The 23557-nt window shown below is 38.5% G+C and overlaps 1 protein-coding gene and 2 pseudogenes across 1 annotated transcript; 1 reads left to right on the top strand and 2 right to left on the bottom strand.

Moving 5' to 3' along the window:
• Positions 1–559: 559 nt before the first annotated feature.
• On the top strand, positions 560–914 carry LOC143580847 (mitochondrial uncoupling protein 5 pseudogene; annotated as a pseudogene).
• A 7442-nt stretch (positions 915–8356) lies between these two features.
• LOC143580846 (G-type lectin S-receptor-like serine/threonine-protein kinase SD1-1) lies at positions 8357–9951 on the bottom strand. The gene is made up of 6 exons (XM_077063775.1): positions 9848–9951; positions 9568–9701; positions 9274–9484; positions 8949–9186; positions 8732–8858; positions 8357–8653 (listed from the first exon to the last, which is right to left on the bottom strand). Exons 1-6 carry the CDS (start codon positions 9936–9938, stop codon positions 8357–8359), a joined length of 1098 nt encoding a protein of 365 aa, XP_076919890.1. The 5' UTR covers positions 9939–9951.
• An 81-nt stretch (positions 9952–10032) lies between these two features.
• Positions 10033–11262, bottom strand: LOC143580845 (G-type lectin S-receptor-like serine/threonine-protein kinase At4g27290 pseudogene; annotated as a pseudogene).
• Between the last annotated feature and the right edge of the window lie 12295 nt (positions 11263–23557).

Raw genomic sequence — 23557 nt, 5'->3', positions numbered from 1 at the left:
AGATAATTGTTCAATTCAAACCATAATCTTAAAATTAGGTTCATACAACAAACATAATAAAACAACACTACTTCTTAGAAGTTGAGTACATAAAAAACAAATAACAACTAACTAATTCCTTGATATATCTTCCATTTGGTGGCTACACTGCACTGGCTTCTTTTTTTTTTTTTTTTTTTTTGACAAAATAGCAAGACCTCCTTTTATGTTTGATTGTTTTTTCAATGCACGTCCTTTAGCAAAAGAAATGAGGGAAAACATCCTTTATGTTTAAAAACTCTATCACATTATGTCCGTTGGACTTAACCCAGTTAACTTTTTTCGTCAAATCTACTCATGTGCAAGGCACACGAGGGTACGTATTTATTTAAAATATAAAACTAAAACATAAAATTAAATTTGCACTCTCTCTCCCTCTCCTCTCCCCCCTCTCTCTCTCTCTCTCTCTTAGATCCATCGTTCATCATTCTTTCTCCATAGCCTTCCACCATCTTCTTGTTTCCACTGATTTAACCCCTAATTGGGTTCTTAATTTATCATATACGCAAAAGATACTTAAATGGGTGTTGAGGGATTTGTTGAAGGTGGAATTGCCTCCATTGTTGAAGGATGTTTAACTCAGATCTGATTAAAGTCTGTATGCAATTACAAGGTAAATCAGCTCCTGTTATTGTTCCAAACCCTAATCTCCGTCCTGTGTTTTCATAAAACAGAGCCGGAGAAGTTGCAATTCCAGCAGCGGCGGCCAGATCTGGACAGGCTTCCGTAGATTTACCGAATTGAAAGCGTTTCTGCGTTTTTTTTTTGCATGTCCGCCACCTTTCTATGGCGGACTTTGTACTCTACCACTAGAATGGGGTTGCACGAGATTTTCCGGAAAAAAGTGGACTGATGAATCCACTAAAAAATTCTAGTTATCTTGGAAAATCACTACTAGGTTATTGGTTATCGGTATTGATGTAGCCTTCCGGAATCCAGTGGACGCTGCGATGGTGAGAATGCAAGTCAACGGTAGGCTTCGAGCAGATCATCCAAACAATGATTAAGAAGGAGAGAAAGAGAGAGAGAGAGAGAGAGTTTTAATTTTAGTTTTGATTTTTAATTATAAAGCAAATGTGTAGATTAAAAAAAACCCTTATGTGCCTTGCACATGACCAGATTTAATGAAAAAAGTTAATTGGGTTATCGCCAAAGGACATAATGTTATAGAGTTTTTAAACGTAAATGATGTTTTCTGCCATATCATTTGCTAAAGGACGTACATTGAAAAAATGATTAAACATAAATGACCTTTTTTGCTATTCTGTTCTTTTTTTTCTTTGACAAATTCTTCTTTCTTGTTGATTTTTCTAATCAAAGCAGGAATTACCTTTTCACAGAAATAACAGAAGTTCCTGATATAACTATTCATAGAATTAACAGGCATGCTTTATAAACAAAAGCATGATCTTCTTTCTTTATATCTTCCATAGCAGTGTTGAAATAGACCATGCTAGTAACAGAAGCTTCCCTATATGTCAGGCCTTTAAGGAGTTCTTCTTCTTCTTCTTCTTTTGTAAAATATGTCTAAAACAAAACTTATGCTCAGCTTTGAGGAACATCTTGGATAAAGCTGGTATAAGTCCCTACAGAAATGGATCAAACAAGATGAATAAATTTATACCACATAAACCTTTCTGATGAATCAAATTACCTTTTGTCTATCACTAATAAAAGTGAAAGGAGATTCCTCTGTTAAATCAAGATCATCTATGAGGATATCTAAAAACCATGACCAGGATCTATAATTACATATGCAAATGGAAATATATCATTGCTACCATCTACACCAACACCCATCAAGATCTGTATAGGAAATGGTCCTTTCATGAAACACCCATCTAACCCTACTATATCTTTTCCACACATTTTAACCCTTTTTTTCATTGAGGCAAAACATATGTATAATTTTCTGAATTGCCTATAGTACTTTCAAGGGTACTAGGCTCCACATCTATTCTTATAGTACTCCATGGATTAGCTTGATCTCAATAGTTCATCACAATAGTTTCTTAGCTTATCATAATGATCTCTATAATCCCATTCCTTCTTCTTTGTAGCCATCATCCTTGCTCTACGGATTTTATGGATTGAAACATGTACCTGGAGTTTTTTTTGGACTATGTTTTGTAGAGCATGCATGACTATTTGTGGTTTGTCTTCAAGAATCGGATCAATATCCTTGGATAGAGTAGTCATGGTCAACGAACAAAGTTCTCTTGTTTGAACACATTCATGAGTTTTGTTTATGGTCTGCACACAACATTAATGCTTGTTAGATTGTCTTGAGATCTGAATTGCAAAAGGGCAAGTCGGTTTAGTGCCATTTGCCCTTTTCAATGTTTGCATTTGGCCCTTGGACTTTCCGTTACCTCCATTATGTGAACCCCTGCCATTTATTCCATTGCCATTTGCCCTCTTAGGGTTTTCATTACTTAACCATGCCCCCCTGTAATAATGAACTTGACTCTTACCTAAATACATAACTTTATCCTTACAAGCTTCAATTTTTTTTATATAAAGTTGTCTTCTTGACTTATTTGCAAAATATTTAACCAGTTCATTAATGGTCTCCTCATTTTGTAGAAGTTGCCCAACATAGAAAGGAAGATCAATGTAACAACTCGAGTTTTCCAGAAACAACTCATACCCGTTACTCGACCCATTTTATATTCGGAAAAAAATTATCACTGAAAACAATCACGTTTATCAAGAAAATTTTATTATTATTTATATTTATTTATTATATTTATTTAATATATATTAAAACTTTGGAAAATGTACATATTTAACCCAAAATACAAAGTTTGATTCCTTATTGTATCCACATCAAATTCCAGGGATTAAATTGCAATTTCTGTGTAAAACCCTTATAACCCATTAATCAGATCCATTAACCCATGATCCATGACCCGTTAACTGTACCCAGATACCCGTTTATCTTACTTGAGCCACAATTCTCGTCATAAACTTGGAATTAAATCGTGTTTATGATTATTCATACCTTAACCGGCCTAAAAAACCCATTAATTTAGAAACAAGATCAAATCAAACTCGTAATTGATATATCTAGGAACCGACTAACCCTAAAATCGATTATATATGCTAGACTTAACCATAATGCAATTAATCTCGTATTCACAACATTAAGACCGTCGCCAGCCATACCCCTATGGTTAATTGTATTATCGAAGGCTGGTAATACTCGTTTTGTTTACCCTCGTCGCCGGCCGTGTTGTGATCTAATTAGGCTGTGTTTAATCATCCAAGCAGGTAATAAATTATATATACAAGTTCGTTTTGATGAGCTGAACAATAACCCTAACTTTAATCCAACGAAAATTAAACGGATTGATCGATTGTTGTATCTAGGGTTTATGATTTAATTGGGATTGATAGTTTATGTATATAATTATTCGTTTTCATTCCATAATCAACTGACACACCAGCACGCATTAGAGGTGAACAAATCGGTTTTTTTAAAAAAACCGGTTCGGTTAATAACCGGACCGGTTTTTCTTGGCCTGGAAAAAAACCGGCTTTTAAATAACCGGACCGGTTTATTAACCGGTTTTTTTGGTGCAAAACTCGGACCGGTCTAACCGGTTAGGACCGGTTTAGAAACCGGTTAGAACCGATTTTTTTAATTAACCGGTTTTTTTTTAAAATAACCGGTTAATAACCGGTTTTTTTCATAATAACCGGTATTAAAATTAACCGGTTTTTTCCATAACCGGTTTAGTAACCGGTTTTTTCTCTAGAACTTGTAACCGATATACGAACCGGCGGTTACTAAACCGGTCAAACCGGTTTTTAAATAACCGGTTTTTGTAAAAACCGGTTTTCGGTTTAAACCGTTGAACCGGTTCACCAACCGGTTTTTTTGCCCATCTCTAGCACGCATGGCTGGTGTGTGTGTGTTAGCTCTCTTGGACGGCTGAGGTCGTTGGTTCGACTCCCGGCCGGCCAACTTTTAGTGTTTTTTTATATAACTTGTTTAAAGTATTAATAGTATATTATAGTTAATATTAAATACTAAATAAATAATATTTTAATTAAACCGACATCATGGAATTAACGTTTCGTGTCGGTTAATTCGTTCCAAGTTTTCGGATATATGTGTATATATATATGTATATATATCTTATTAATAAAGATCCAACAATTATTATTTATTAAAAACCGACACTACAATTGATGTTCCTCGTTGTTAAAACGTTTTTATAAAATTGTTCATAATTATATATATATATATATATATATATTAGTCTTTTTAAAACAAGAATTATAATAAACGTATTAAACATGATTAAAGTGTTAATATATTTTTACCATCGGATCTCGTTAAAAATTCCAAAATATAAACTTTACGATGATTATATATTTAAACATTTATTATTATAATAGATCTCAGCTCATATTTATTTAAAACTAATTGTACGTAAACCCGATTTTTATGACAAACAATGGTTCTTATAATTAAATAATAATAATTCGTAGAGATCAATCGTTCAATCCATAATATAATAATCATAATTGTAATCCACATCACATCGAAATCTTAAATTCGTTATACATATTATATCATTATAATTCACTCGTAATATCATTTAATTAGGATCCTTGTCGGTAATTCTCGAGGATCGTGATTATCGCTTTCTTGTCGTAATCATTCCCGTTTGGCTTATTCGATCAGGTGAGTTTTATCATTCCCCTATTTTACTCAATTTTCACAAACGTTTTGGGGACATATGCGTATATCATACTATACATACTTATTTATATATACATACATATCAAAGATAGCAAACGTGTACTTGTGTGTGATTAATCAAATTTACTTATGTGCTTATTTGTCTTTGTATGCAATCGTTTGACATATCTCCTTGGAGAGGATTCTCATTCTATTGACCACCGCCCGATTCGCTTGGCAACGGTCTTATTCTTATATGCTTATGGTTGATTTGCCGGCGCCCGATTCGCTTGTCAATGGTTTAATCGACAACTTATATGCTTATGGTTTGATTTCATTGCCGCTTTTATTACGTTTTGCTTATTTATTATATTATCCTTATTTTATTGCAAAACTGGTGGTAAACTCACTCAACATGTGTTGTTGACCAAAACTCCATTTTCTATGCATATGCAGGTTGCCTGAGTTGAAGGATGGACACTTAGAAAGACCAGAGAATTATATTGAAGACAAACTTAAATTACTTGATTGTATTTATTTATTTAAATTGTATTGTTGTATTTGAATATTGTGTATTATTTGAATTAAATAATTAATTAGATATTGCCACATTTTATATATGATAGTATCTTCGAGCTGTGAGCAATCAGATCACGCCTCGGCATTTCCGCCTTAGATTGGGGTGTGACAATCAACAACGGTACTTTTAAGAATGAAAGATGAAAGCGAGTTGGTATGCTAATTTCTCATATGCAAATCAGCCCTTCACGTGGGTTATTTTCTCAATGAATAAGTAATTCTAGGAATGAAATCTTTATATAATTCGAAAAAACAAAGCACAAGTCCAGGGCAATAAAATATGAAAAAGAAAAATTTTTCATATTTATAATATTAAACAAAAGGATTAGCAAATAAAAGTGCTAATGCTACAATCAGGCCATAAATTGTTAAAGCTTCCATAAAAGCTAGACTAAGCAATAAAGTACCTCGTATTTTTCCTTCCGCCTCGGGCTGTCTCGCGATACCTTCTACAGCTTGATCCGCAGCAGGATTATTTCTCCTTCTTACCCTAGCTGCCACCTTCTCCAAAGTTGTGGCAAAATCATCATCCTCATGAAAATCAAGCATCATTATCCACAACATCAATTTAACTATCACCATTATCAATTTCACTGACGTCATTCAACATTAGCCTTAAATTTAATCATGTCAACTACATGATTGTCCTCTAACACTTTATACTCACCATCTTTAATATAATAAAATATCCTCATGTTCATCATCATCCTCTTAATCTTCCTCCCCTGCTTCATCAGAAGATAAAGGCTGATTTGGTGGTGGAAATGAAACAATTGAACTAAAGTGAGCTTTCTCAACGATATTCGGTACACCTTGACTCAAATCCATGACTTCATGAAAAATTATGTCTTTCTCCAAACGTATACGTGAATGCCAGTGTTTAACTTATATATCAATGAGCTTAACACCAACCCTTACTTGAGAAAACATAGGTCAGAAGTCACTGAAATCACCCAAAGGGTGAATCCCCAATCTAGACACACATGTGGCTCCTTATAATGAAAGTAAAAAACATACTCACTTGGATATCCTAGAGCATTAAGCATCTCTTACAACACCTCAATTCCAAAATCCTCCAATATTATCAATGTATGATACCTTATCATCTACATATCCCTATTAGGATATGTAGTAAATTTACCTCTATAGAAAACCTTAATTGTAAATAGTGTGGTATGCTCATCCCCTTTTTTAAACACTTAAGCTAAAAAAAATGAAATCTACTTACCATGAACAGTGGAAGATGCTCCTCCTCGGGTAAACATATCCAAAATACACCACCCATTACACATAAACAAGCTCCAATTTGTAGATACTGAGTGTGTTCGTTGGATATCACTACCTAAAAGCCCAACACTCTAAATCTTTGAAGAATCGTTAAGGTGAAATCAAAATTATGTTCAAAATCGTTTCTACACAGACCTGGACGCAAAAGTACCTTTCTGGCCTTTTTTAAGGGTCAACCAAACGTTGGCAAATCCAATTGCAAAAAAGGACCACCCCAGAGGTGATACCAGCAAAAAATCCACCATATGGTCGATTACTGCAATACGAGTCTCACCATAGGGGTCAAAACTACTGTAATTAAATATTAAAATTATCAAAGGAAGTCGGTAGGTAGTTCATAATGAGGCACATGTTAACTTGATTCGTTTATGGATCTTCATAGGCTATGGTTTATAGCTATTTCAGCTATTCACAATAACTCTTTAGTGGTCTAGTTTATTCTAATATTACGGGGTGTAGAAAGGCATATGAGTTGGATTCGTTCTCGCACAATCTAAGTCGACTTATTGACAATTCTACCAAGTACAGACTTTGATTCTTCCTCGATTAGACGAGCTATAGAAGATGTTGGCATCCTTAATCTTATGATTCCACTTTCACTTGAAAAGTTGAAACTCTCTTGTTCCTATAAATATCAAATTTTTTACATGACGTGTTCTCTCTGACAAGGTCTTGAATAAAGACTCGTTCGCCAAGAGAGGTCATCCCATACTTCTCAGTATGCTCGGTTTGTGGGTTGCTTGATGAAAGTTGCGATCACCTACTTCTAAATTGCGAGCTGCGCAAACTGTTTGGTCTCAATTGTATCAATGGTGTAAGCTTCCAAGGGGTGTTTTCTAACAGATTTATATTAGAACTAGACTATCTTTGTAACATCAAGTGTACTTAATTCGTTATAGTATTGACACATTTCGCTCCGACTTATATGACAATGACTACATGCAAGTCTATTCTAACAGAAGCAAATCTCCGTTGTCGTAGGTTGTAGCTAAAATAACTTATAACATGTCTATACCGTTCAGCTAGTGTCTTTGTGTATCCTTACCATATTTCATGGCTTTTGCAAATTTTATGTGTGTTTGAAGGTGAGTTTTTGCAAGTTTTCTGTCTCCTTCGGGCTTATGGTACTCATATGAGGCCTTTTGATATCTATTTGCCTCATTATGTTTCTTTTCTTTTATCAAATTCTTTCTCTCTTTAGCCCCATTCATAGGTTCTTAATTAAGTACAGGGTTGAACTCATTATTGCAGATAGTCTGCACTTAAGTTGATTTCAACTGGAAGGCTTTGAGAAATTATATCAAAACAAATTGTAGTCTAAGGATTTCTGATTCTTGATGCAGAAAAAAACTGAATTTTGTATGTAACAGCTAATAAAAGTCTATGAGTCTCATCAAGAGAGAAAAAAGAGAACAGAGAGAATCAACTGTATTGTGATAAACTATAACAGTACTTTACTAGCAAGCTTAATGACTTGTATTTCATAGACATAAGTCAATGAGTCATTGAGTGACAGATTTATATTAAACTAGACTATTTTGCAACTGATACTGCCTGATCACCGTGCCACATGTTGACACATGATAGGCTATAAAAATATCACATGGATCCATGACGTTTAAGGAAGGCTGCAGTGTATGAAGAGTGGAGATTCGAGAAATAAGGTAACCCTAATTAACAACCAGCAACAACTGAAATTTGAACTTAACCGAAATATGTTATTCATGAATTTTCTTGGCAAATATTTGGGAAGACCACTCATCTGGCTGTCATAAGTGTGACCGTAACGTTGTTGTATGAGTTTTCTGCTTCTATGCTGCTCGAGCTTGCACAACTACTTTCTGTGTAGAAACCAGGATGTTTCGGTTCTGGTAATTGGCTGTCGCTACTCAACATCATAACCACAGTAGACATGTTTGGTCTGTCTTCAGGGTTGTTTTGAACGCAGAGTAAGCCCACTTGGATTGATCGTAACACTTCAAACGTATCGTCTGATTTGATTAAAGAAGAGTCAGCCAGTTCAAACAGTTTTCCTTCTTTGCAGTGATTCCATGCCTAAAAGAACAATTACAAAATGTAATTCACAATTAAAACATAATAAATTTAACATTCTATGTTGAAGTATCGTCTTACTTTTTCCAGAACACTGTATCTACTTTGGATCCCACTTGCGATCTCTAGCGTCAAAACACCGAAGCTGAATACATCTGATTTTATAGAGAAAATTCCTTTTCCTGCATATTCTGGGGACATGTATCCACTGCACCAATGTGTTGGTCATGTTATCAAACAAGAACATACTAAGTACAGAGTATTAAATATAACTGTAACATTTATAATGACTTCTTACTATGTCCCAACGACTCTTTTAGTCTTTGTTTGGGTCTCATTTCCTCCAAAGCTTCTTGCAAGGCCAAAATCTGATATCTTTGGGTTCAAGTCATGGTCAAGCAAAATGTTGGCAGGTTTGAGATCTCGGTGGATGATCTGTAGACGAGAATCTTGATGAAGATAGAGTAAACCTCGAGCGATGCCATCAATAATATGGAACCGTATCGACCAGTCAAGTGTTTTGCTTTTGGGATCATCTGAAAAAGAACTTTATTTTAAAATTACAAAACAGGACTACGAAGGGCAAACATTATATTGTTAAAAGCAATTAAAAAAAAACGTACAAAACAGAAGCTGGTCAAGGCCTTTGTTAGGCATGTACTCATAAACCAACATCTTTTCTTGACCTTTGAAACAATATCCAAGAATCTTGACGAGGTTTCGATGTTGAAGCCTGGAAATGAATATAACTTCGTTTCTGAACTCTTCAACTCCTTGCGAGGAGCTTGTGGAAAGACGCTTCACTGCAACTTCTCGCCCATCTTTCAAACATCCCTTAAGAGATAGGTTTCTTCAGATGTTTTTAATCAGAGCAGTATAAACTAATGCCAAAATTTTGTTTCAAGATTGAATGATACCTTGTAAACTGGTCCAAAGCCACCCTGACCGAGTTTGTTACTATCTGAAAAGTTATTTGTTGCAGCAACTAATGTTGATAAACTATAAAAAGGTAGGTCTACGACATCTTGTCGAGTAATTGGACCATGCCTTTCTACAAAGCAAGAGCAGAAGAGCCTTAGTTGGATGTTAAGTACATTCTCATAAGTGAAACAAGCAATTCGTGGCGGTACACTAGTCAGGTTAGTAGTTTATATTAACTGCTCAAAAGACTGCTGAGCAAATTAATGAAGTTATTACCTTGTAGCTTTCGTCTTCTGTGTCTGATGATTATAATGCACATTCCAAGCAGAATGGTTGCACCTAGAAGAACAGGGATAACAACTATCATCAATTTGCTATTGCCTCTTGTTGTCTTATCTTTCTCTGTATACAATAAAAATCCGCATGGTTAGAACATTTGTATTTGAGATTTGAGAGCTCAACTAAATAAAATTAACTTTACCTAGTTCTGAAGCAGCCATTCGTATATATATATCCTGTCCATTGTTCGGAAGTGTTCGCATATCGATGAGTTCACCATACCATAACAAGCAACCAATGTCATATTTGATATCCAAAGTCGCATAAGCTGTACAATTACACTCATTTCTACACTTCACCTTACATTGTGTGAGGGTCATATTCGTGTCAAACCAAGATTGCCTAGTGTCTGGCAACTTCATGAACGGATACCTTCGAAACCCTTCTCCAGCACCACAATCTAATGGCACTTCCCTTTGACAACCGCCAGTCCAGTCGGATATTTCCCATTGATCCTTATTTTTTGGTTCAAACCCTTTTAGACATCCACATATTGTTGATTGTGTAATGTCACAACTGCCATGAACACCGCACAATGCATATCAGTCACAACTATCTGTTTCACTGTCGGCATAGAGAAACCATCCTTGCGTTCGGTTGATCCAGTTATACCTGCCCATGTTTCCAGCAGGATTTAACCTCATCATACTAAGAACCGAACTATTTATCAGATTGAATTGAATGTAAGTCTCTCTTTCATTTGAAACATGTGTGTATACATAAATTCCAGTTGGTTCATTATTATTGGCACCCGTAAACGTAATTCCATTCCATGATCCCAGTCTGGAGTGGATCACATCTCCATTCTTTTTAAATATTTGCGGGAATCCATTGAAATCCATATAAATCACAAACGAACCTTGAGACGGATCATCATCGCTCTTCCACGACGTATAATTCGTCGCTATTCCCCTTTCCAAATTCCTTCCAAATCTTGATCCTGGTAGTACGATATTTCCTGGATGATCAAAACTCTGCCAAATGTAATTCTCCGGTCCATCTTCACGGTCCATAACCATAACATTCCCACTTTCTAACAATCGAGCCACCGGGTTTCTAGTGGTTCTAGATGAAGTATTTGATCTCCAAATAGTTGCATTCGTAGCAGAATAACGGATCACCAAAACTCCATAGTGATCCAGAGTTAACACACCGGATTTGTTTTCAATAGGCGTGCCTCGATTGGCGACCCAAGCGATCGTACCAGTTGCTAGCCGCTTGTACCATATGCCAACATATCGGTTGGAAGTGTTTCCGGGGCTAAAGAACCCGAGCTCGAATGTTTCTTGGGGTGAAACGATGGTTTGGCCATCCTTTATGGTTTGATTCATGAGTAGGGTGTCTGCTGCCATGATGCAAGTACATATTGCACCAAAAGAAACAATGAATATGGAAAATATCATCATTGTTCATGTAATTTGGCTAATGATGGTGATTGTCATAGGCTACCATTTGCTACTAATTAGGGGTCACGTTCATTACAGCCTAGTGAAGGAGTTGACAAAGATACAATAGTCAATATCAAGAAGTGGCCGACGCTGACATTTTGTTATCAACTTTGAAACGAAGGCGGCTTCAAACATACAATAGTCAATGCAATAATATGATATAATAGTTAACTCATTGCCACTTTTCATATTTTTAGTATGTAATTTGGAAGTTAGATTGTAACCTTACCACTGTTAACTTGGCGTAGGATGGCGCGTGAAACCCGAATTTGATAGGAAAACCCAAAACATAATATAATTGGGACGGGTAAAACCCATCCCATTAGGGTTTATGACGGGTTTGTGTTTAGTTTTGAATTATTTTATGGTTTTGGAATTTCTAAAATACCCGATTACCCGATCACGATAAAGTTTACCCATTTACTCGATTATATACCTGACATAACTTTTTTTATATATGTATTTTAAAACATATTTAAATTACTTGGTTTACGATAGACTTTATGACCATGACATGAATGTTTCCGTAAGATTTTAGTTGATTGTTTAGGTATAACAATTATCATCAGAAATTTTTTTAGCCTTTAGATTTATTAGTTATTCACATATCAAATTCAAATATTAGGATGTTATCCGGTAATGAGCGGGTACAAATAGTACCCGGTTCGGTACCAGTACAGTACCGGTTCGATACCGGTATTCAGTAACAAAATTTATTAAAAAATTATAGCGAATGAACAGTAACTTTTCAAATATACAGAAAAATCACCGCATTTCTCTTTCGTCCACTCACAACATCCTAAACCACTCCCTACGTTATAAAACTCCATTTACATATTTTGATGAGTCGTGAATGCTGTAAGTGAAGAATGGGAAAGGAGTTAATTTGACCCAAAAGCAGGAGTTTACACAACCAACGAAGCTAATCCCTCACACTAGTTATTTCAACAAAGGAATATAGTATGCATTTTATATTTATTTTATATTAGTTATTCATAACTACGCCGATATATTTACAAAATATATCATTATAAGTTTATAACTCGTTTTTTATATTTTTTAGATTACAAAGAAAATGAACCATACAATTGGGATGAATGTGAGATTACACATGAAGATTTAAATTACATTGCTAATATCATCTTGGGCTTAAAACAAAGTTATCTGTTTAAATTAACTGGAATGATGTCGTTGTGAAAATTATTGATTTGGATTGTAAAACCAAAACATAAATTAAGGGAGCCGACTTGAATTAATTTTGGGCTGAATTTGGGTCATCGGATGCCGAAAAGAAAAGAAAAGAAAGGGAATAACACGATCTAAGGAAGTCGATAGGTAGTTTATAATGAGGCACATGCTAACTCGATTTAAGGATCCTCACATCTATAACGGCTTAAAGCTATTTCGGCTATTCACAATAACACTTGGGTGGTCCAATTCATTCCAATATTACAGGGGCGTAGAAAGGCATATTTTCAATTGAAGGTGACTTGGATTCGTTTTCGTTCAACCTAAGTTAGCTTATAGACCATTCTACTGACTTTGCTTCTTTCTCCATTAGACAGGCGCGCTATAGAAGATGTTGGCATCCCTCTTTATTCTTATGACTCCACTTTCACTTGGAACTTTGTTGTTCCTATAAAGATAAACTTTTAGACAAGATCGTAAGTGAAGACTCGTTGGCTAAGAGAGGTCTTCCCATTATTTCTCACTATGCTAGGTGATGCTAGACTGTCTCTATCTAGTAAAAAACAATTAATTCAATGTCCTAATCACCTAAGCAAGCTAGGGTAAGTAGGGTGTCGAACACAAGGAGTATGTGTTCAGTGTAAAGTGAAATCAATTCCTAACATTATGAAGTAATTCAAGTAAAGTGCTGATCACACTAGCAAACAGTTTGGTTTTATAATAAACGAACAAATAATCAAAGATTCAATCAGTCAACAAAGCAAATCACACCCGGGAACAATGTTGTAAAACTCCCGAGTAGGCGGCCGAGTACTCCCCGATTACTCCCCGCCTAGATCGAGTACTCCCCGCCTCGGCCGAGTACTCCGTAGTTATTTTCCGAGTAATCCCCGACTACTCCCGAGTACTCGCGACTCCCCAGTCGACCGCCTAGGACCGCCTAACGACTTTTACAACCTTGCCCGGGAATCCAAGTAAGCAATCAAACAGCAATCTCATTTAACTTAACAGATAAACTATCCTATGTCAACTACAGACTAACTAACCGGTTAAACCTTAGGCATCTACGAGCGCTAACACACGGCACTGGTTATCAAACGGTCCCTACCAGTGTGACTCAATTAAGGGAAAACGTATGCTTTCTCACAATTAACAGGTCAAACAATCCTATAATCAATTATCATAGCAACTGGCATACTAATCGTTCTGGTCGAAATAAACCTAAACTGACGTTGTGCACAATAATACTAGATATCAATACTCATAGATTAACATTAAATAATTACAATCAATCATTCTAGTACATGAGAAAATAACTGTTAGATACAATACTCTACATCCCGGGTATGACTCGATGGGTCTAGCCACGTCTCGGCATCTCTCGGTCTTCGATTATGATACTTTGGATCATATCTATGGACTCTAGATGAATGGAAATGATGATCGGCTGCTATTCTCCTTGGAAACTGCTCAGGAAACTCGATAATCGCGTCTAGGGTTGTCAAAACGTAATATAACATAAAACCCTAACTTTCCCGTCTGTGCGGACCATCGCGTAGCGCGATGGTCCCCTCCTCTGGTCCATCGCGCTACACGATGGACCAAAAGTTAACGTAGTCAAATTACAGGGCATCGCGCTACCACCATCAACACCCAATCCGCTACGCGATGGGTCTCTTCACTCAGCCGGTCCAAATAATTGCCTCGTTTCGTGTGCTAGACATCTCGGGTCTTCATTACGTACTCGTACAGGTCCAAATTAAGCGCGTTAAGTACCTGTGACCTGAAACACAATAACCACGTATGAAGTATCAAAGTTCCTAAACTAAATGAGTAAAACGACTAAGTTAACATACTAATATATGTACAAATAAACCAAACATCACATCCCCACACTTATCTTTTGCTTGCCCTCAAGCAAAACTCTAAAGTAAACATTAACCGCCATCATAGGTCAACCAATTATCACCATTAATACTAGTAAGGTTTAAGGTCATACCTAGTTTCCCAGACTGACACTTTTGAGATTGACAACCCACAAATAAAGTTAATGCTACAATAAAACCCTAGAATCGCCCAGACAAGTGTACTTTGTTTCCGGTTAGGGCATACATGTTCACACCCCTCACACTATCAACACTCCTCTCGGTTTAATATCTGGACTAGCAAAAGATGTGCTAGTATATGTCTCTGCCCTCAAAATACCTAATATGAGTTACAACTTAATATGCTTGCAGGTCAGTCTTATCTCCACCCATTAACCACCGGTTGCATAAAGACTCGGACTAAGGTTTTGCTGCGGCTTAGGTTCGAGTGCGGATTGGGCTTATTTAGTGAATCAGGTGGATGAAACCCAGTTAAACAAACCAATATACAGACTCACGAATACAAACGAACCAAATACACAATCAACTGCTATTTACATACTCGACTGCTAATAAAAACTGAAATACTAAACTGATAACTTCTTTTTGTCTTTTTGCTGATTTTTCATTTTTTTACATCATATTTACAACTCGATAACGAACTGGATTTCATCACACGGGTAAAAATAAAATAAAGGCCAAGGCTGAAATGGTATGTAATGTTTAGTTTAGCAAATGAAAAAGGAATATGGTCCAAACGGGCTCCTAGGGGATAATGTCGGGTAAGGAATTTATTTAGTGAGGAAATATGTACGGAAGGGTTTTCTAAAGTCCTAATCTCCATACAGGTGGTGGTATTGAGATCTCGAAAAGCATGTGACAAGCAAGTTCTAATTATGTAAAACATACCGGTTTCCCTCAATAAATGACAAGACATGTTTTATATCTTTTATATAATATGTGTATTAAGTATATGGGCTAATCTCACAATATGTCTAGAAATAAAGGCTGCCGATATGAAACATGTATACCCGTCCCCTTGACTCGTTATCCCCGCCTAAACGATTCCATTTTCAACTTCTCATTTTAAAAACATTTGTTAGGAAAACTATCGAGAAGCTAGAAAACCAACCATGACCAAAAACCTCTAACTTGGCATTAATAGCAATAAGTGACAGTTAATAACTTAAGTTTCTGAATACTCTTCGAGGTACTATTGGGCTAAAAATTTCAATTTTCTCTCATCCCCACACTTGAGGTTGACATTGTCCTCAATGTTAAAATAATAAAACAGTTAATAATCATTTGAGGGACTGGGTTGAACTAACAGTTTACTACTCGAAAACTCGGGGAACAAATGTGATGGGTTTAAGCAAATTATACAATTACAGTTTTAACAACTAAAATAGTTATGAAACCGAAATCACCTGATAATCACGACAATGCAATGCTAAACTCGGCCCATAACTCTCAACACACTCGTGACATACGTCTCCATCTCCGACCAATACCGACTAACCAAATCTGTACAAATCTCGAGACATGTATAAGCAACCACTTACAAGTATAAGACTTAGGTCTTTCGAGAGTTAATATTATTATATTTTAAAAATCATTACCGAGCCGAGTTAGTCAGTTTCATAAAAAATTTTGTTAACCAATTAAAAATAATAAAAAACCTAACTCACTTTCGTAGGAATCACGGTTGCATTTAGCGTATGCAACAAGCCCTTTAAATCCCCGGTAGCCCGGGTGGACGAGTGAGGTCTCGTGAGGGTTTATAGTGAACACACCCATATAGTTCTAAAAGCAACACAAACAAATATACAAATATATACAATTATACAGATCAAATGCAGCAGACAAACATCACAAGATATATATACAACTGTTACCCAAATACATGTTTTCCCAAATATAATATAATATTATAGAGACCATATGAATAAAAATAAAATAAATGGAAAAACAACCAAAAACGGTAACTGGCGTCTGCTGCCATTTACTCGCCTAATCACCTCCTGCTGGGTCAGGCTGATCAGCTGCCTGACCCGACCATGACGCCTCCGCCTGATCTCCAGCTTGCTGATCTGTTTGTAAGGATGCTGGGATCGGTACATGCAAATGAGAGAATAAAATGCGAAAATACTCGTCCTGGCGGGCCCTGTGGGCCCGCATCTCCATCTTCATCACTGCCTGCTGCTGCTGAAGAATCTCTAATGTGACTGGCTGCTGCGGCTGTTGTGGCTGGCGGAGCGGATCTGCTGCTGGGGTCTCATAGTATGGGGGACATAGACGGGCTGTCGGCGCGTAGGAATGCCCATCTGGAGAGCGACAGCCGCGTCTGTCCCCGGAGGTGGTGGTGCCTGAGTTCCCCGTCAGACTAGGACGAGCGTAGGTGGATCATGAAGCTCACAGAACCCGGCCTTCCGGGCGTCCTCCAAATTGTACGGGGTCGAGGCAGGACCTGGGGTAAAATAGTCATGGGGATAGCGATCAAACACCCCTAGGTGCTCTACAATGAGAGTGATGTACGGACCCATAGATAACTGGGCTGACAGGCCCTGCTAACCACGGCTCCGAGAGAACGACGCAAGAAGCAGCGTCGCGATATTGGCCTCCCGGCCGGTAATCATCGATAGCAAGCAAAAAAAGGTCAATGTTGTTGCACTTCTCGTGGCCCGAATGACGGCCAACGATAGAGCAGGAAACAATGCGGTGAAGGTAACGGTGGACGGGGTCCCGAATAGACGACTCGACAACAGAGCTTGAGTGGGCCCCATCCGCTATCGTGGCCCAAAACTGGCCCAACTGGGCCACTGTCAGCCAAAACTCCCGATCGGTCTGCGATCGGAGAGTATAAACCCGGACACTCATAAGGAACGCCAGGGTCAACACCTCCTCGGCGGTGTAAAATCCGGTGGCTACAGCGAACTGAGGCACGGACATCTTGTATGTTCGCCGGCCAAGGGCGAATGACACCGCATGGGGCTCGGAGAAGTCGGTGGGCACATGTCTGAATGTGGAAAAGAAATCACGGGTGAGCTCTACGTACTGTGCCGAGCCAACCGTGAGGACCTGAACCCATCGAGCTCTCAACATAGCTTGGACATCCACCTCCTGGCCCACTGCACGGAGCAGGGTCCAGTCGATCGTCCTATGTCGGAAGAGTTGCATCGCCATGAAACGGCGATACAAGGCCCGCTCCTCCGACAAAGGAGCAAATCGGAGAATGATATGGGGCATCTGGTGGCCGTCCCCCCACGATCAACTCCCGAACCGTATCGGGAGTGATCGGGATCTCATCCCCATCGTACTTGATGACCCGTGGTGGGCGCACCACGGGCTGTGGGGGATCTGGAACTCCTCTCGGTCAGGCAACGGGACCACGTCGTCCCGCGCCTGCTGGCCTCTGTCTCTTGTGCCCGGCGGCGCCTTCTGAAGGACCCTGGCCCTCTGACATGCTGCATAATCAGGATAGAATATCAATAGAAAACACAAAAAACGAGAAAAATTCGGGATACCTATATACAAATAAAATAAACCAGGCATCTCCGCCCGAATGGAGATTGAGTACAGGCGGATAACCCAAATACGAGTACGCACAAAATCCTGAAAATTCGACACGACACGACTGACTTGAACTGACACGAATACAGACACGACTGACTATTGTCTCGAAAACGTGCAACACAACGAAAATAATCGGGATTCACAAAATCAAGCGATTCGGGTCTCAGAATTCATTTATAATATTATAATAGTGTTCAATTATATTATTATGTTATATTAAAATATTATTAAAGTTATAGGTTAAATAATATTATGTATATATATTAAATTCGTACATTTTAAGAAAATATATTTTTAATAATATTATTATCATTAATTAAAATTTGTTAAAATTTTATTAAACTAGATTATATATTATTATTATTATTATAATATTAGACTATATTAAACAACGAGAAAATATTATTAATATTATTATTAGTATTAAATAAAATATTAAAATTTTATTATATGATATTATATATATTAGGTATTAAAATTAAGTTTTTATACTTCTTATATTAAACTAATATTATACTTTCAAAATTTTAAAAAATTTATTATTCATAATTTATTTTACTTGTATTATTATTATTATTATTATTATTATTATTATTATTATTATTAAAAATACGAAACCCGACCCGTATCCGGACATTTAAAATCGATCCGACAAATGCCAATCCCCCCAAAAGTCAACCCGCCAAAACCCGGCAAGCTAAAATCCAATAATTTGAACCTAAGTCTCGGTTTAACCACGGCCTAACAACTAACAACACCAAATCGATTTTCAATCAAATTAATATTCTTATGATAATCACGGTTCACGACTCGACTAGAATGACTAACCTACACAACCCGACATGACCCGAATCCCAACACCCACAGCGATCCACAAACTCGAAGCACAATTAAGCTCAATTAACAATCAATTAGACTCACCTAATGATCGGAATGATAAAACTAGTTGATTGAGGTGGTCGACAGTGGAGACTGACGGCGGTGGTCGCCGGAGGTGATGGGGATGACTGGCGGTGGCTGATGGTGGATGTGGAGATGGTGACGGTGTGGCGACGGTGAAGGTGATGGATGATGGTATTGGAAGTAGATGGCGAGATGACAATGGATTGTGATCAGCGATGGTGGCGGTTATGGAGAAGAGAGGAGGAGGGAGAGAGAGAAGATGTAAAGAAGGTGGAAAGCGGTGGTGGGTGTGATGATGTTTATATATATATATATATATTATTATTAATTCAATTTATTTACTTATTTATTTTTTTATTTTATTTTATTTTTCGGAAGATCCACGACCCATCGCGTAGCGAAGGGTCTTGGGAATAAAGGTCGCGCAGCGCGACCCAAATCTAGTCAATTTAGGGTTTAGCACCATCGCGTAGCGCGATGGTGGTTGGTTTGGCGTCATCGCGCTACGCGATGACGTCAGCCGTCTGGGATGATTAGGTAACCATCGCGTAGCGCGATGGTTAACCTTCCAGGACCATCGCGTAGCGCGACGGTTCCCAGTGAACAGAAAGTTTTTGCCGATTTTGGATCGGGCATTTTCCGACCCGGTCACTTTTCGACATCCCGACATCACCCTGAACACGTTTCCGAAGTCGGAATTTGCAATGCGTACCTGGATTGACGTGAAATTAACCAAACGCTTACCGAACTTCCATGACTTGCACTTCACCCAAACCTCCCCACACTTGGAATTTGCTGCATAAAACTCGAGAAAAAAGTCAAACAACTACTTAACAAAAAGAAAATATGCTGGAACATACTTACAAACCCCGGGTTGCCTCCCGGTTAGCGCTGAATTGCTTGTCTACAGCTCGACAATGCCTCAAATGTGTCAATTATCTTCATAAACCGGTGAGGTCACAATGAAACTCACCGATTCCTTGTCCATCTTATGAATATCCTCCATCTCCAAATATGGCTTCAATCTATAGCCATTTACCACTTGTCGAATGTGGTCATCAAAATCCTCAATCTCGAATTGCCCGTGATTACCAACTCCAACAATTACAAACGGGCTCGTCCACTTACTCTTCAACTTACCCGGGAAAAGCTTCATCCTCGTGTTGTATAACCACACCTTTTGACCAACTTCAAAGCTTTTCAAACCGAATCTTCGCGTCATGAACCTTCTTCATTTTCGCTTTGTAAGCCGATGCACACTCATACGCTTCATCCCGCAACACCTCGATCTCGCACAATGCTAATTTTCTAGCTTTACCTGCATCATCATAGCTAGTATTAAATTCCTTAGTAGTCCAATAAGCACGTTGTGCAATCTCAACCGGTAAATGGCAATCCTTTCCATACACAAGTCTTTATGGTATGGTTCCAATCGGTGTTTTAAAAGTGGTTCGGTAGGCCCATAAGGCGTCGGTCAACTTAGTTGACCAATCCTTTCGGTCCGTCCGTACGTTTTTCTGTAAAATTTGTTTAATCTGCCGATTTGAAACCTCATCTTGTCCACTCGTTTGTGGATGGTAAGGCGTTGCAATTCTATGATCCACCCCATATCTTTTAAGCAATTTTCCAAATTTAAAATTTTTAAAATGAGAACCCCCGTCACTAATAATAGTTCGAGGGATTCCAAACCTTGAAAATATGTTGCTTTGCACGAAATTACAAACTACAGAGTGATCATTTGTCCTAGTGGCTATCATCTCGACCCATTTAGAAACATAGACGACGGCCACTAGGATGTATAAATTACCGTACGAGTTCGGGAATGGGCCCATGAAATCGATCCCCTACACATAAAAGATATCAATTAATAGGATCGGTTTCAAGGGCATCTCATCCCTCTTGGAGATGCTCCCGAGTTGTTGACACTTCAAACAACGTGTTGCGAACTCGTGAGCATCCCGAAATAGCGTTGGCCAATAAAAGCCACTAGTTAACACTTTACTCGCGGTTTTCTGTCCGCTGAAGTAACCACCACACGCAGATGAATGCGCGTGCTCCAACACTGATCTAACATCTGTTCGTCGGGGAAGGACTCATCAATGGGCCCTTCCCGATCTCCATCCTCTAACACAATCCGAGACAAATGATCTGCTATGACATTTTCTGTTCCCCTTTTATCCCGGATTTCCAGATCAAATTCCTGCAACAACAAGACCCATCTAATTTACCGGGGTTTTGCGTCTTTCTTGTCCATGAGGCACCTAACTGCAGAATGATCAGAATAAACAATTACTTTGCTACCTCATATGTAAGAACGGAATTTGTCCAAAGCATATAGTACTGCGAGCGGCTCCTTCTCAGTTGTGGTATAATTCAACTGAGCGTCTGAGAGGGTCTTGCTCGCATAGTATATAGCAACGGGTTTCTTCTCAACCCGTTGACCCAACACAGCCCCGACTGCATAATCACTCACGTCACACATAATTTCAAAAGGCAATTTCCAGTCGGGTGATTGCAAAATCGGGGCTTCCACTAACTTTTGTTTTAGAATGTCGAAGGCCTTAGCACATTCCTCATTAAAATCAAATGGGACATCCTTTAACAATAGGTACATAAGGGTTTGGTGATGTCACTAAAACCCTTAATAAACCTTCTATAAAACCCTGCGTGACCAAGGAATGATCTAATGCCTTTGACATTTGTCGGATGAGGTATGGTGGAAATAACTTGAACCTTAGCTCGGTCCACCTCGATCCCACGACTCGACACAACATGGCCCAAAAAAATCCCTTCCTGGACCATAAAATGGCTCTTCTCCCAGTTAAAAACCAAATTTGTTTCAACACATTTTTCTAAAACTCTTTCGAGCTGATGTAAACAAGATTCAAAAGATATGCCAAAAATTGAGAAATCATCCATGAAGATTTCCAAGGACTCCCCCACCATATCGAAAAAAATACACATCATGCACCTTTGAAAGGTGGCGAGGGCGTTACACAGTCCGAATGGCATTCGCCTAAATGCGAAAGTACCATACGTGCATGTAAACGTAGTCTTTTCCTGATCTCAGGATGAATAGCTATCTGTTTATAACCCGAATAACCATCTAAAATACAATAGAATTTTTGACCTGATATCTTTTCCACAATATGATCCATAAACGGAAGGGGAAAGTGATCTTTCGATGTTGCCGCGTTCAGTTTTCGATAATCAATGCAAATGTGCCACCCGGTTACCGGCCGGGTGGCAACCTCGTTACCTGAGTCGTCCTTGACGACTTGGATGCCCTCATTCTTTGGGACTGTCTGAGTCGGGCTCACCTATGTGCTTACTAAAATGGCAAAAATAATTTCAGCATCGAGCCACTTTAGCACCTCCTTCTTTACAACTTCCCGCATGTTCGGGTTCAACCGTCTCTGTGCATCATGCACGGATTTCACATCCGGATCTGTCAAAATTTTGTGCATAAATATCGAGGGACTAATCCCTTTCAGATCCACGATGGTCCAACCGATCGCCTCCTTATTCGCAACCAGCACCTTCAGCAAAGCAGATTCCTGTTCCAAGGACAAGTTAGAAGCTATAATAACAGGCAATGTATCATTCTTACCCAAAAACGCGTATTTCAGATGCCTCGGTAGCTCCATCAGCTCTACTTTCGGTGCTTCCTGTAAAGATGGTTTCAACCCAGTATCGATCTTCTCGGGAAGCGGTTCAACCTGAACCGACCACGGGGGGTCGATCTCCCCGTAAAGCTGCAACTTCCAGCTTCTTCTACTCCTCTTCCAGCTGCTTATAAGTTTCCACATGTAATCTGTCAAACATAAAACACGTCTCCGTTGTGCCATCCGTGTCCATGACCGAGTCGTATAACGGAATGCACTCGTCAATAATGTCCGCCATAAAGCATTCATCATCAGCCGGAGCATTATTTACATGTGTGAAAACATTAAGTCTAAGCTTATGGTTACCAAATGCCAAGTCTATGGTAGCGGTTCGGCAATCAATTTTGGCATTTGCGGTGGCCAAAAATGGCTTACCGAGGATAACCGTGGGCTGTTTGGTTCTCTCACCCGAAACGTAATCAAGAACCAAAAAGTCAACTGGAAAGTAAAAATCTTCCACCTTGACGATCACGTCATGTAACATTCCTCGGGGAAGTTTCGGTGTCTGGTCCGCGAGAACAACCATGCTCGCGGCTGCCCGAAGCGGACCGAAGTCATACTGATCGTACAGACTTCCCGGGAGGATGCTAATGCTAGCTCCAAGATCTAGGAGTGCCTGTGTCATTTTAAAATCACCCACCTGAATGGATATAATGGGCGTTCCCAGATCTTGTAACTTAGGTGGAAGAGCACCCGGAAGAATTGCACTCACATTATCTGTTAAATCAATCTATTTAGGGATCTTTCGGTTCCGTTTTTGCGTGCACAAATCTTTCAAGTACTTCGCATAGGCGGGAACTTGTTTTATGGCATCTAAAAGAGGAATGTTAATTTTAACCTGTCTAAACGTTTCCCACATCTCTTCCTGCTGTGGGCCCCGTTTAGATGCCATCTTCGCCTTTGATGGCGACTACAAGGCATCGGGATAAGGGACGGTTTTAGCCTTCCCCTTTTCCTTAGAATTGTTGTTACCATCCTTCGGAACCAGTTCGTTTATTTTAATTT

Source organism: Bidens hawaiensis, unplaced genomic scaffold, assembly GCF_021521415.1.
Source record: "Bidens hawaiensis isolate Kalapana, Puna unplaced genomic scaffold, B.hawaiensis_p1.1 tig00030699_1, whole genome shotgun sequence".
NCBI lineage: Eukaryota > Viridiplantae > Streptophyta > Magnoliopsida > Asterales > Asteraceae > Bidens > Bidens hawaiensis.
Note: the sequence above shows the minus strand (reverse complement) of the source record. Positions and strands in the feature narration are given on the sequence as shown.

Excerpts from the sequence above, each read along its gene's own strand:
- LOC143580846 (XM_077063775.1), bottom strand. The coding sequence starts at position 9,938 with ATGATAGTTGTTATCCCTGTTCTTCTAGGTGCAACCATTCTGCTTGGA. Across the intron at positions 9,702-9,847 it reads CAGAAGACGAAAGCTACAAG|AAAGGCATGGTCCAATTACT; the intron begins GTAATAACTTCA and ends CTTGCTTTGTAG. Across the intron at positions 9,187-9,273 it reads CCTTGACCAGCTTCTGTTTT|ATGATCCCAAAAGCAAAACA; the intron begins GTACGTTTTTTT and ends GTTCTTTTTCAG.